Genomic DNA, 14,177 nt, shown 5'->3' with positions numbered 1-14,177 from the left:
CGCTACCTGTTTTCCCATGATTTATACACACCTGCCAGCAGGCCTTTGTGGATTTACTGTTCTAATGTTTTGATGTTTGGTTGCAGAAACAGGTTTTACCCACCAGAGGCCAAAACACTGACACATTTGGAAGGTTTTCAGTTTGTGCATCGAGGCCGTAACAACACGCCTTGTTCTTGATGCTCCCTTCACAAATGAAAATGTGTAACACGTGTTTGATCTCAACACAAAATGATGATACTTTTCCACTTTCTTTAAAATAACATTTATTTCCAGCATATTCATACAATGTGACAGCACAGCTTGTAACATTTGAAGATGAACTGACTTGATCCAGCACTTTGTCACAAAATATTAGAGCCGACTAAAGGATAAATGAAAAGTCAAAACGTAGCAGAGCGTTCCATATTACCAAATGCGATATATAATACAGGCAGTTGGAAATGAGCTAAAGAAACATGTGAGATAAGTGAAATAATACATAAGAATAAAAAGGGATGGCATTTACACATCATTAGTTCAACTTGTACATCAGGAAATGGGGTTAATATCTGTATAATCTACATGTTATATTTAACTTAATTTTGCTTTATTTATTATTTCATACGTGTGTGAGAGAAATGCTTATTTGAAGTTTTATTTAGAATCTCATGTGCACTTAAGTTTCACCAACCAGCTGAAAGAAATGAAAAAAAAACGGATAAATCATGTCATTGTGTCTTCATTTTATTTTATATCCTGCTGCAGAATTGAGATAAAAATCAGTAATAACAGCATGTGTAGCTATATATTCTAGCCTTTTGTGCAACTGGGTTTACTTTTTTAAACTTTCCTTTATTGTGGATGTATTTTGGAATCTATAAATATCTTTTCAGCTTCCGGTTATTTTATTGATCGGGTTCATGAATGTCATCCAATCTTTCTTAGACAAACATATAAAATTATTTTTTGAAAATTACACATAAGTGAGTTTATTTTTTTATTTTTTTTTACCTCTCGGAACTTTTAACTACAAGCCAGACAATCCTATTATTTACAGTAGCCTGCAGCCAAAACACATCACAGATTGTCGCCAAAACATTCAACACTTGTGGCTACAAATACAATGCAATGTGTCCGTTTGGTCAGTCCAGCAGCCTCACGGTTTTTCCGGCGTGTTGTTGACCAAAGGCCCGTACATGCCGCTGGAATAGCCTTGCTCCTTGTGTAACATTGTCCTGTCCCTTATCAGGTCGCTAAAGGCATATTCCATCGGGGGTCTGAAGCCCAGGGTGGGCATCAACCCGGTGGTGGAGTAAGGCGTCATGAAGGCCAGTCCCCGGCTGTGCGCAGAGTAGGCCAGCCGCAGCGGGTTCAGTCCCAGGTGGGTGCCCAGAGGATAGGTGCTGGGGTCGGCGAAGTGCGGGGAGTTTGGCTGGAGGGGAGAGAACGCAGAGCGGTTGCTGAGCGTCATGGCTCCGGGCAACATGGGCCTCGTCGGGGCGATCGTGGATGCGGAGGACGGGGGAGGCTGGTGCGCGTTTTGGAGCACCCCCTCGGCCGTCCATGTCTCACCTGCCCCGGCCTTGTTGGAGCCCTGCGCGCCGCTGTTGTTGAGGATCTGCTCAATGGCCTGCACCACGTCCTTACCGCAGCCCTGCAGGACGAGCTCCAGGACGCTACGCTTGTGGCTCGGGAACACTCGGGTCAGGATGTCGATGGCGTTCATGTGCCGGGAGGCCGCAGAGGACGGGGACGGATCCTGCTCATCCTTGTCGGTCTCAGAGCCAGAATCAGAGCCGAGGGAGCTGACGGACCGAGGAGTTTCCCCTCCGTCTTTTAAAGGCTTGGACACCGGTGAGCTTATGAAAGACTCGCTGTCTCCGTTCTCTGAACCAGAGCCTCCATGTCGACCGTCCGGGGAAGAGATGCCCGGGGCCGAGTCACTTTCGGTGGACGCCGGTTTCCCCACGTTCTGCTGAGAAGTGGCGGATGCGGACAGCTGGCTCTTTGGAAACAGCTCGTACTTCTGGATACTTGAATCTGTTGACACATTCAGAACACCACAGTGGGTAAGATGGGGGGCAACATGTCAACATTACAGTAGGCCGAGTTAACTCGATAGAGAGTCAAATCCTGTGAATTAATCAGCAACAGAAAAAGTCAGGAAATAAAAACACCTATTAAACATTAGGATTCAGTACAAACAGCACCGGGTCAGTCAACATAAAAAACACGAAGGCACACATTTGATTGCCAAACAAAAAATCACTATCGTCTCATCAGGTGTCTTGGCATCCATATAGCTCAATAAAATAGACTATACCAGTTTCATATAAATGGACGGAATAATCAACAATATTGAGGCGTTTGTGTTACTTGAGAGCCAATTTTAACTTATTTGCCCTTGTCTTTTGCCAGTGGCATAACTGACGCCTGTAGGTTTTTTACACTTCTCCTGCTCAAAGAAAAATAATAACGACGAAGACCTGCGCTTCTTATTCTCAATGCTTCCGGCTGCTCCACTCACCTGAGTTAATGTCGCTGTTGACACAGGTAAACACCTCGTAGCTTGGACGCGGTGGGATGATGCCGTTGGCGGCGGCCAGTGCGAGTCCCTCCGCCGTGCCGTAGAGCAGCTGCAGCTCTCGCGCCTCGTTCTCCTCCTGCGCCTGCTGCCGCCGCAGCGCCACTTGTGCCGCCATCACCCGCTGCCTCTCGGCGATCAGAGTGCACTTGGCGCACATACAGTCCTTCCAGCGGCAGTAGCGCTTGTGGCCCTTCAGCGCGGACACCACTCCGTGGTTCCTGCAGCGGGCACACTTCGGGGTGCGCGGGTACTTGTCCGTGGCGCGCAGGATGAGCTGAGGGCCGCGCATTAGGGTCCCGGTCATGGACATCGGGATGGAGGCTATCGCTGCTGCTGCAGCCGAGTGGACTTGAGAGGCAGAGGAGACTGTGGGGAGCTCCTGTCTCAGATCCATGCCCTTTGTTCCTCACTGATGTAACTGAACGAACAAGAAAACGTCTTTCCTCTGAACGATCTGTTTTAGTTATACTAGTTGTGAGCCGTTCACATCTGCTCAGCGGGTCATCTCTGGGCAAATGGTAAAGTCAACGATGTCGCTCTGCTGAGGATACTATCGTGCAAAAAAAAGCTATGATCGAAACTCTAATGTAAACTGTGCATGGAGCAGAAGATGCAAAAATACTAAGATACTGTCGAGTTTAAATCCGAAAAGTGCAGGAGCCGAGAGGAGCGACCATTCCTCCCCAGTAGAAAGTTTAAACTGTCCAGGAGGAGTCGAGGTTGCTACTCGCCGCAGCCTGAGACACTAACTTCCTCCAGAGATCGTCAGTGGATACAGATCCCTCTCTCCCCTCTCTATTGTTGCTCCTACGTTTTCATTAGACAAATTTGACAACAATGTGGCGTCTGTCATTGGCCAAAGGAGGAAGGAGCAATCTGATTGGCTTGCCTCTTTTTTTCAACTGTGTCCACCTGGCTTCTTATTCCAAATATCAAGTGTTAAGAATCTGAAGGGAGTTCCCGGAAAGCTAAAATCGATGCTGTGTATTTCCAAAAAATATTTTTATAGATTCAAAACAATAGCATCTATTATTTCATTTATTCAGCTTTATAATGGGCCATATGCTGCCAAACAGGACACTATAAACATAAATCATAGCCCTGCAATGAGGGGAAATGCTCATCCCTTCCAACCACTTTCTGTTGATTTCTCAAGAAATATTCTGTATCATTTGACGACATGATTGTTAGAGAAATCTCGAGTGTTATTACAATTACAGACAGGAATAATAGTCCTCAAAATAAAGATGATGCGTGACTGTAATCTCGTCAACCTGGAAGGTAAGTATCATTTATTTTGTTGATTCACGAGAAGGCGAAATTTGATATGTCAGAAAAAGTCTATATTTGAAGAGGGTTATTGACTGCAGACAGTGAAGCTATTGGTTAACTTGCACGGTTCACTCGGCTGCAGGAAAAGTGCGGAGTGTTTAACCCTGTCCAAATTATAACCTCGTCTAGTGGCCGCTACTAGCCTTCATTTAATGAAATCAATTTGAAATTTTAATTGATATATTTGTTTCATGAAGTTTATTGATGAAGAAAAACTAAATCTGCTTCGTTTGACATATCATTTTGAATGTATAGCCTATCGGGCTCTATAATATTTGGACATATTATTTTGAGATAGCCTAAATCAAACCTTTGCCTTTGTATGGAGTCATTGATGAAATCAGCATCAAACCACAGGTGTGTCGTTATTTCGTTTCCCAAATGCAACGTGACAATGTCTCAGTTGAAACTAATCCATAATAACGATTATACGCGTATATACGATGACAAGAAATTTTACAAACAAAAAAATGTATTTTATCTAATTTTTCGATTTCCTTCTAATCACTCTGCCGTGGGCCGTGTGCACAATAAAACACTTACTTTTATCAAATTAGTTTGCTTCGATTTTGCGCATGATTGTACACGTGCTAATATTTAATTAATTACAGAAATAAAAACCTAAAAAAAAAAAAATCACATTTAATTTACAGGCAGATTCCTCGAAATAATTGGTTGTTATTTTAGTGAGATTATAATCGATGGGCCGACTATATTTTCTAAGCTTAACTTGTATCCTTATTTATTCTCAGCTAAACAAAAGCAACACCACACAGCCCAACAATTCAAATTAGGAATTGAAATATATTATTGTAATAATAATAATAATAATATTGTTATTATTATTATTGTTAATAGTATTAGTGTTATTGTTGTCATTATTATTACCAACAAAAATACGAAAGTCTATAGGTAATAATGAATTACTCTTCTCTGACAAAATAAAATATATATGTTTTAAAGTATCCTCCCTCTTTTTATTATTAAAAAAATAACTGGATCTGCAAATGATTTCCCTCTGCCTTCATGAAACTCGACAGAATAAGCTTTTTTCACGGGCTGGTGTGTGTGTGTCCCCCCCCCCCCCCATCCCTTCCCATTAAGTGACGAACGATAATACTGTAATGCTTCCGGAGATTTGAGAAGTCCACGACGCGCAGAGCTACAAAAGGGCAACTCCGCGGAAACCACCTGCTTCCTCACCTGTTCACTTAGGAGAAAACGTATGCAGGTATTTGAATTCAGATTAAAAAGTTATAGATGTTTTTTTCCTTCTTTTTTTTTTTTTTTTTTTAAATCAACAATTGTCAGTCCCTTTGAGGATGATAACAACAGTCTTAGTGGAGAACAACAACTTGAAAGCGGATGAAGAAAGAAATGGCTGCTCGGTGATGAGCAGCAGCAGCAGCAGCAGCAGCAGCAGCAGCATCGAGTGTGTGCAGCCCTGCCTCTCTCCCCTCCCAGGCTCATTGTTTACTTTCTGAATCACTGTAAGCAAATGCCATCTGTTTCCCTCGCCGCTGTCATCTGCACCTTAATTACCTAGCCAACAGGCTAATAGAGACGATATTAAAACTACATCTTTTGACATTCAAAGTAATTATCTGCATCTCACTCGCATGAGATGCGAATCACCTGTCCTGCGTGGTAACGTGATAGTAGCGAACTGCAGAGAAGGCCCGGCGCTCATTGGAGAGATAACAGCTTATAGGCTTAAGACGAATAATATAAAAATATATAGCAGCCTGCTCTTCTCATTAGTCTGACTGCTCAGGGTGTTACCGGCCGAGTAAGAACTAGAGAACAGTTAAAGACGACTGACTGCAAGTTCCTGAAACTTGAGATTTATCATCAAATGTCGATTGTTAATAAGAGTGGATTTGAAGTGACAATCGGGCTGCTTGGTTCTAACAGGTGTTAATTGAGCCATATGTGTCCGTAGAGCACTATCGGGGCTCTGTGTTAAATATGATCACACGTGAATTCATCCTGAAGTGTGTAGACAGATGATGGTTATCACTGATTCCATACAAACTTTGCTGCTTTCGGGCTGTTAATCGTTCTAGTTTGGCTGCAGCATAACGGAAAGTTCATTTTGGAGAAATATGCATTATGATAGGGATTATGTTCGCTATTATTCCTCCTGGCCCAATTAAAAATGCCCCCCGCGCAATTAAAAGTGACTGTGAGCACTTAGAAAATCCAACATTCTTTTAACCACTTCATTAGGCCTATGCATAAAAAAAACCGTGCGATGCTTTCATTTCTTTCAGGAAGGCTACAGCCGAGTGGGTTTTTAACACCCTGTTAAGATCACAACAAAGGCCATGCTTGACCCAACATATGTAGCAGCATGTTTCCGCTGCCCCTGCACCCCGGTGCGGCTTTCTAGCGGCCTCTCCCACTACCGCTGCCCCGCCTGGGCCCGGATCCCCTCCCGCGCTCTCTCGCCTGCAGCAGCCGGCTCCGTCCTCTGTCTCACAGAGGCAGAGGTTAGAGTAGCAGTTAGACAAGGGCCCGCGGAGAAAAGAAACGCACGGGGTTTTTCACAGAAGTATTTACACGCTTGACGGGCACACACGGTGAAGGCCCGGGCTTACAGACAAGAGGCTGTTAACCTGCCACTTCACACCAGCTCCACTGCGCCGGGGAAGTGGATCAAGCTAAATGCATTCCTGTGAGGGCAGAGTCAGGGGAGCAGTGGACACATATATAGCACATTGTTGGGGGGGGAGTTTATAACTCTCTTTCCACGCTGTCATACAACAGTGACATAACTTAAAGCTTTACAATAGTGCTGATTTTTAAATTGGGGTATGATGACCCGTATTGTTTTCAATGAGGTCTGTAATTCATTATCAACATTTAAACGAATTTTGGGAGATGTATTCAGGATCCTATTTGAGTACCAGAACATTAACATTCTCCATCAGCATATGTCCTGTATTCAAAATGTAAGTAATAACAAAAGTATCAGCAAAACATCAAGAGTGCGCATTCTGCATATACATTTTGAGATTACATTATTATATATTATATTTCTATATTTTGAACACTATTCATTGTTTCTGGGATGAGATGGAGCTAATTGTGACTACTTGGTTTGATCTGCAACAATCCATCATGTTTTATAAACTCAGCAAAGTAAAAACACCTGCCACAGTGGAGTAAAACAAAGTAGCCTAAAATGGAAATAGTGATGACTTGAGCCTAGTAATTGAGTAAATGTACTTATTCACATCCCACCACTCAAAAGATTCTCCAGAGTGTTTTTATGGCTCTCAGCCGTGCAGAAGTCACAAAGACAAACAGCCATATAAGCTAAATTACAGCAGGATTGGCTAAGGCCATGTGCTGCAAACACTCGAGCTGAAGAGGCAGAGAGAGGTCTCTCAAGCATCACTCTTCACCCGCTAGAATAACACTTATTTGTAAATGGGGGATAACCCCGCCATGGCCTATGAATATTTCAAAGATTTGAAGGGTCGCTCTCTGCCAAAGCTGTTGGCCAGCATTCAGGCAAGCAAACCCCCCGCCCCCTCCTCCTCCTCCTCCTCCTCCTCTCTCTCACACGCACGCACACACACAGAAAAAATACCGTTTTTGTGCCCCCAAGGTAGGTTGGCATGGATTATCTTTGTTTAATGAATGGGCTACAAGTGTTCATCAACAAGGCGAGATTATTGGGCTCACTCGCTCTCCCTTCTGCAAGCCCTATAGTGGCATATAACTCTGGTGTGTGTGTGTGTGTGTGTGTGTGTGTGTGTTAGAGAGAGAGAGAGAAAAAGACAGAGACAGACCTACACACTGCAGCCAATTAAAATGCACTCTCCCCTGCTCTATCCCTCCACATCTGCCTCCTTTTCTCCACCAACGAATGGCGCAGAAAAGAAGGAAGCTCATGAATAGGCGCTCATTGAGATCACAGATGGAGTATGGCTTTCTTTTTGCTAGAAATTTGAGAAACACCATTGTCCCCAATCAAAACTCAATGTGTTCGCCTACAATGGTGCCGGCTTTGAGCTCCGCCGCTTCAATTGGCCTTGTTTTTGAAACTTGAAGTGTTCAGCACAAAGACTTGGCCCTCCTAGATGTCACGACCGCTTCGCTTCAGTGTGTGTGTGTGTGTGTGTGTGTGTGTGTGACTATGTGCGCTCAGAAAAAGAAAAAAAACACAATTAATATGAAGCTGTAATTACTCCCCTTCACGCCACTGCACCCATTCAGGACCCCACTGGCCCATTTATTACTTTATCCCATGTGGCTGATAATCCGAATGCCACAGGTTTTTATAAAACCTCTGCAGCGCGGTGAGGAGACGAATCTGGATGTGCGCGTGAGGAACATATACGTATACGTATATACATCTATATATCTGTAGATGTATAAAGCAACAAGTGTACAGAGGCCGAGGGCTGCAGTGATGACACGTTAGCAAAACAAGTTACATACCGATTAGATAATAAATTACGACCGTTTTACTGTTTTAACTTTATAATCGTTTCGGATTTATTAGTGCATTCATATTTAGATTTAGTAATGGACCTAACGGCTCACAGTGCGGGTATAGTTGGTATAATTATATATTAACCTTGTAAATTAATTATTAACAATAAGCCTTTGTCAAATACCTTTATTTATATGAAATTATGTTTATTAACAAAATCAGCATTCACTTTTTTCACTTTCGGACGTGAAAAATGAAATTAATACATTTAGATTATTATTTTGTTTTAGAAATATCACTAAATGCAACAATTGCTTTACTAAATTGTTTTTCTTATGTTTGTTTTCATTTTTTTTTGTCTGAAACTTTTTTCTACAGCTCCTCTACCGTTCACACAACATTTAAAAGTCTTTAATGAGACCAGGTGCCACAGCAGATATGCGCTCTCTCCACATCAGCGCCCCCTGGTAGCCCACAGTCCGCACCAGCACAACCAGCACAACCAGCAGCATGCGGTCACATTACGTTCACATTGTCGTTATTTTAGAAGTCCTACTGCACGGTGGCCGTATCGGACCTGTACGCCATGACGTTTAAAGCCACTGCTACTGCTGAGGACATCACCGGAGAAGTCACCGGAAAGCTAATGTCCATCAGTAACATTTCACAATGCATTATCTCTCTGAACAATGTTTCCTTTCATCACATATGAACGGTGCTGATTGAAGATGGTTTAAAAGTCCAAACGAATCATTAAACTATTATATCGTCAGCACACACACCACCCTAAAATTATTTCTGATTTTTTCAAATTCTCCACTGCAGACTGAAATTCTTACATATACAATTTCATATTCTTTGGTCCGTCTGCAAAGAAAAAATTAAGAGGAGACATTTAATTGGTCAGTTGACCCTCATCATGGCAATTTAAGATAACCTTAAACACACACACACACACACACACACACAAAGTGGCATCGATTTCATGAAAAATATAAATACATAAGGACATATTCCTTGCATTTAAATATGAAAACATGTTTTCGTTAAAAAGAAAGTTGAAAAAAAAAGATAGTAAAAAAGATGTTGGATGGATTCAGGATAAGATGGCTTCGCATCGTCAAAATAAATCCTGATTAATTTGCCGGTTTGTTTTTGCATGAGAAAGAATACCGACAGCACGTACAGAGGATCCACAGGTCTGCATGACCGATAAAAGCTTAAAGTAAGTAATCCAGGTATCATTAAAATATGTTAATCCAATAAAAATGTGTTGACCTCCAGAGCCGTCAGACAGCAGTTTGCTGCTCAAACTGCACTGTGTTTATTACTCCGGTTATATATTAAGAGGAAAGAAGAACAAAGTTTAACAATTACAATTAAATAAATTATTAGTTTGCCTATACCTGTTAAATGGCATTTGTTGGAAGTATTTTTCTGGCTATTTATGTGTTGATTAATTGATTAAGGCCTGCATTTTGTTTATTGGAGGGGGTTGCTCTCTTACAATGAGTGTGCATGGTTAATAAAGGATTAAAAAAAGGATCCATGGCCCGCACCTTTACCATTTAAAGAAATTCCGACCCATTTCAAGGCCAGATTTTTTTAATCAGATTGGTTACATGGCTGCAAGGAAAACGTGTTTTGTTTTTCCAAGATAAAAACCCGAAGTCTCTCCATGTCTATTGTGTCATTAACAAACAGTACTGTGAACGGAGAGAGACAGAGAGGCAGAGATGACCCTCCTTTTGTGCCCACCCAACAGTTTAAGCTGCATAGATTCTGTTTCTTTGGGCAGGGCCGGCGTCTCTGAGAAAGTAAACTTGGGGTGACCCTCCAGGTTAGGCCAGTCTGGGATACAGGCGGGGATCCTGTGATTCAAGGAGCCGCCGTGCTCTGAGATCTCAGTTGTACCCACTTCAAAAGGAGGGAGGAGAGATCACTTGTGTCAGGAATTTTGTTCCCTCGCCAGTGGGCTGCATTCTTGACCCCGGCGGAGCTGGTTAAACATCATGGACGCTTTCCTCTTTTGTCATCGGAGAATCAAGACAGCAACCTGATGTTGCCACCACTGAATCTGTGTCAGGGGGAGCCGGCAGAGTATAAGCTCATTACCACACAGACACTTTCTCATCCCCCTGTGTCACATTTAAGGGGTGCTGCTTGGAAGGCGCTGATTAAGACATCCTGCCCAAGTTTGACTAATATGTCAGGAAAAAAATTGTTGTGCCTTCTACTTTATAAATGAAAAAGGAACTAAACTATCAAAGTAAAACAAGTGTCAGGAAAAAGCAAAGGCTTAAAAGCAAATTGGTTTAACATTTGAGAAGATTTTTAAAGGATGCGTCATCGTCTTCTTAAAAAAAACGGAAAACATGACATGAAGAAGAGAGTCCATGGCATTCAAAATCTGTTTATTTGTCATGATGACACTGAATATGTAAAAGAAATTGGTCATTTTTAATGATTCATTTATTATTATATATTACGAATAATTAAATTATAAATCAGTGCTGTATTCAAACTTTGAATTCCAAAATAAAAAAAGTGGTAATTTATCTAACAAGTTGACAAACGGCACAATTCCTTCCCTAACAGTTAAAAAGCTGATGACTTTCCCCCAGTGAAACAAAAACAACCGATGACAAGTTTGGTCAGGAATCAGAGAGGAATATCATTATGTCTCATTGGCAATTCCGACCGTATCACCATCATCAGCTGCAGCGGCACAGAGAGACATGCCTGCGCACATTACGCTCAAAAGGCTGCGTGATAGAAACTGTAATCTCACACTTGAGAGGAGCTGCACTATGTACACTGTTCCGAGGAAGACACTCTGACAGACGAGCAGAGGTGCACCTGTCTGTCTCCTGCAGAAACGCAGCGGGCTTCACGCTCACTGAGCTCCCCGCCCTGCTCCGACCTCGCCCTCGCCCCAAGCTGCACCTGTGTCTGTGACACACACACACACACACACGCACGCACGCACGCACGCACACTGCACCAATACAAATGTCATCCACGGACGTTTTGCCCTTAGAGCTTCAGCAAAACATTAATACGTGAATGAAACTGGGCTCCAACTCTCACGCGTCAAACTGAAGTTCTCCTCACTGACCTGTTTGATATATAGAATTGACGCACTTTACATATTTATGGGGGAAAGTCAAGGTACCGTTTAAAACGTCAAGACATCATGGCCGAATCACTTTTAAACTGAAACAGCTCAGTGAGAATACATGTTTCTATCCTGCTTTTCCTCAGGATGGACGTAGACAAAGCTGTGATGGACAAACATTTGGCACAAGACTCAAACGGTACATTCTTGACCAACCATATGTAGCTTTAAGCATGAGTTCAGGGCTTTTAATGTAATTTCCTCATGGAGCCAGGAATGAATTAACTGGGCGACCCACCGTTTGATTTTCTGTCATCGTAGCTGAACGACCCACTGAGGGATATTTGAACTGTTATCTGTTGTGTCTTCTTGCTGCTGTTGCAGTGAACGCTGTTCATCCCTCCATCATTCCTACAGCACAGCCAGAGTCAAGGCCACGTCTATGGCTCCCACGAGGAATCTCTGAAAAGGCTGCGAAATGTGCCACAATGCATAGATCTCATGGACAAAGTCAATGCTAAAGACCTTTAAAATAAAATAAATAAATGAAGTTAAACATCTGTATTTTTCTTACTTGTGAGTTCTTTGACTGAAGTATTTTCAAAACTTTTAGGGACTTGCTTTCAGGTTTTAAGGGCGTTGCGAGGCAAACCTAAGTCTTAACAATAAAAAGAGTTTTAATTTCCTTGACTAACAAATATCAATAGTTGAAAATATATTTTTACATAGATATCTGTGTCACACCTTGTCTCACAACAACGGTTGAACACAACTTGCTAAATATTTTTTAATTAAGAGAGAGAGAGAGAGAGAGAGAGACAGAATTTGTCCTGCAGTGTTTCTGTCTCACTCTCCCCGTCACGTGCCTGAAGCAACTCTTGTCTGGTCAAACCCAGGGAAGTTTGGCTGGCTGAGCACATCAGGTCGACTCATTCCTCGCGTGAGAAACCAGACGAACCCATGGCGCTCGTATATACACTCACTGTGTGTATTACACAAGTAGCCCCAGTGATTCATAACTTGCATTACCAAAGACAACCAACATGGCTAAGTTTGACCTTTTAAAACAATTTGAGAGTCATATTTTCCCCACAATGAACACCGTAGGATTTGATGGCATTATTCACAGAGAGGTTCGTGAGATAATTGTCTGTTTCACCCACACGATTAAGGCGAAGCTCACAGAACTCCCATTTGGAAGAAGACAAACTCACAACAGCTTGAACAGACTCGGTTTGCTCTCCTCATTTATCATCGAAGAAGATTTAAACCACTCCGGGACCAAACAGGGTCTTACATCGTCCCCCTAAAGAGACAGAGTTCAGTATTGCAGTCAGGTAAAGTCTGTTCTAAAGAAGCCAGAGTTTACATCCACTGAAGTCTGACTTTGACTTGTGTAAGAGATTATAGTTGTACAATGATTTAGGAAAGGCCAATCGATTCATTTCACGACTAATAGCTCCTCGTTATGTAACATTTTAATATCAATTTAAAGACAGACACCAACTTTGTTTTGTAATTAGTGATTCTGATTGACCTTTCCCGTATCACTAATCAATATTCTACACTCTAGCAATCCCTCCCCAGTCTTACAAATCTTCAACTCTTGATCTGCATTGATTACATATTCTTGTCGTGTTTTTTCTTTCCTGAAGCAGCTTGTTTGTGTTGCTCGCTCTGCTGGGGTTCTCAAACTTTGCCTTTAGCTGACAGAGGAGCCCTGATACAGATGGAGGGCTAAGCCTGTGTGATCTCTCCTCGCTGAAGGCAGGAAATTAGCTGCAGTGTGACTGATATTACCAGGTGGCGTGTGACTGAGAATATTAAAACATTGCAAGAGGTCTCTCAGTGGCAACAGAGATGCGAGGATGCAGATCTAAACTTTGGTATCTGTAAAAACTGACTCTGGACAACCTGGGCAGCGTGTTCCGCTTTTCTTGATTATAATCAAACTTGCATAAAACAGCTCAAACATTATTCAGAAGTTGAACATGAACGCCGCACATCAAGATATCTAGCAGCCTGTTTAACACAAGGACCTTTGTGATTTACTTTCTTTCGACTCCGGCTTTGGCTTCTGGAGTCTCACCAGTTTAAAGCAGCCACTAAGTGTGTGGCTCCCAAAGACATCAGAAATCTATAACTCAGATTGGTTTAAAGAAACTGCTTTGCTCAATTCATTAATAATCATCCATTAATAAATTATTAAATAGTTATTATGTTATCCTAATACACACCACGATGCAGAAATGGATATTGATTTGCAAAGTTTGATATAAAATGAGATGATCTTCCATTTACTCTGAATATTTATAGGCCCTCCATCACAAATCTTTGCATAACTTGAGAGAATTAAGAAAGAAAAAAAAAAAATCCCGTTTCAATAATTTGTGTGTGTGTGTGTGTGTGTCAGGATATGTTTCAACAGATTTCCGGGCAAGACGAATTGATGTTCATATTCATATATTTTATATAATGTATATCAAACTAAAACTAATACAGCATCAAACTTAAAAAGGATCAAGAGAAAAAAAACAAAAAGAAAACAAAAAAACCTGAAAACTGATCATTCCGCTGGCGTGTGGAGCAGTGGGTGTTAAAACCAGGGGGAGCGGAGACTGAGGGGGCTTCTCATGTGCAGATGCTGCAGGCGTTCCCCGTCACGTCTCATCCCCGCGGCTGACAGCAGATGGAGGGATGCAGGGGTGGAA

The 14,177-nt window shown here is 42.2% G+C and overlaps 1 protein-coding gene across 1 annotated transcript; it reads right to left on the bottom strand.

The window, feature by feature from the left end:
• Positions 1-264: 264 nt before the first annotated feature.
• Positions 265-3,323, bottom strand: dmrta2 (DMRT-like family A2). Its single transcript, XM_031864112.1, has 2 exons — positions 2,510-3,323; positions 265-2,022 (listed from the first exon to the last, which is right to left on the bottom strand). The coding sequence occupies exons 1-2, from the start codon at positions 2,961-2,963 to the stop codon at positions 1,139-1,141; spliced, it is 1,338 nt and encodes a 445-aa protein (XP_031719972.1). The 5' UTR covers positions 2,964-3,323; the 3' UTR covers positions 265-1,138.
• Between the last annotated feature and the right edge of the window lie 10,854 nt (positions 3,324-14,177).

The sequence above is a fragment of the Anarrhichthys ocellatus genome, unplaced genomic scaffold (assembly GCF_004355925.1).
Source record: "Anarrhichthys ocellatus isolate YVR2014 unplaced genomic scaffold, GSC_Weel_1.0 scaffold30, whole genome shotgun sequence".
Taxonomy (NCBI): domain Eukaryota; kingdom Metazoa; phylum Chordata; class Actinopteri; order Perciformes; family Anarhichadidae; genus Anarrhichthys; species Anarrhichthys ocellatus.
The sequence above is the reverse complement of the archived record's forward strand: the minus strand, read 5'-3'. Positions and strand labels throughout refer to the sequence as shown.

What these genes read in the sequence shown, in the direction of transcription:
- dmrta2 (XM_031864112.1), bottom strand. Translation starts at nt 2,963, where the DNA reads ATGGATCTGAGACAGGAGCTCCCCACAGTCTCCTCTGCCTCTCAAGTC. An exon ending in CAACAGCGACATTAACTCAG is followed by an intron (nt 2,023 to 2,509) that starts GTGAGTGGAGCA and finishes ATGTGTCAACAG; the next exon opens with ATTCAAGTATCCAGAAGTAC.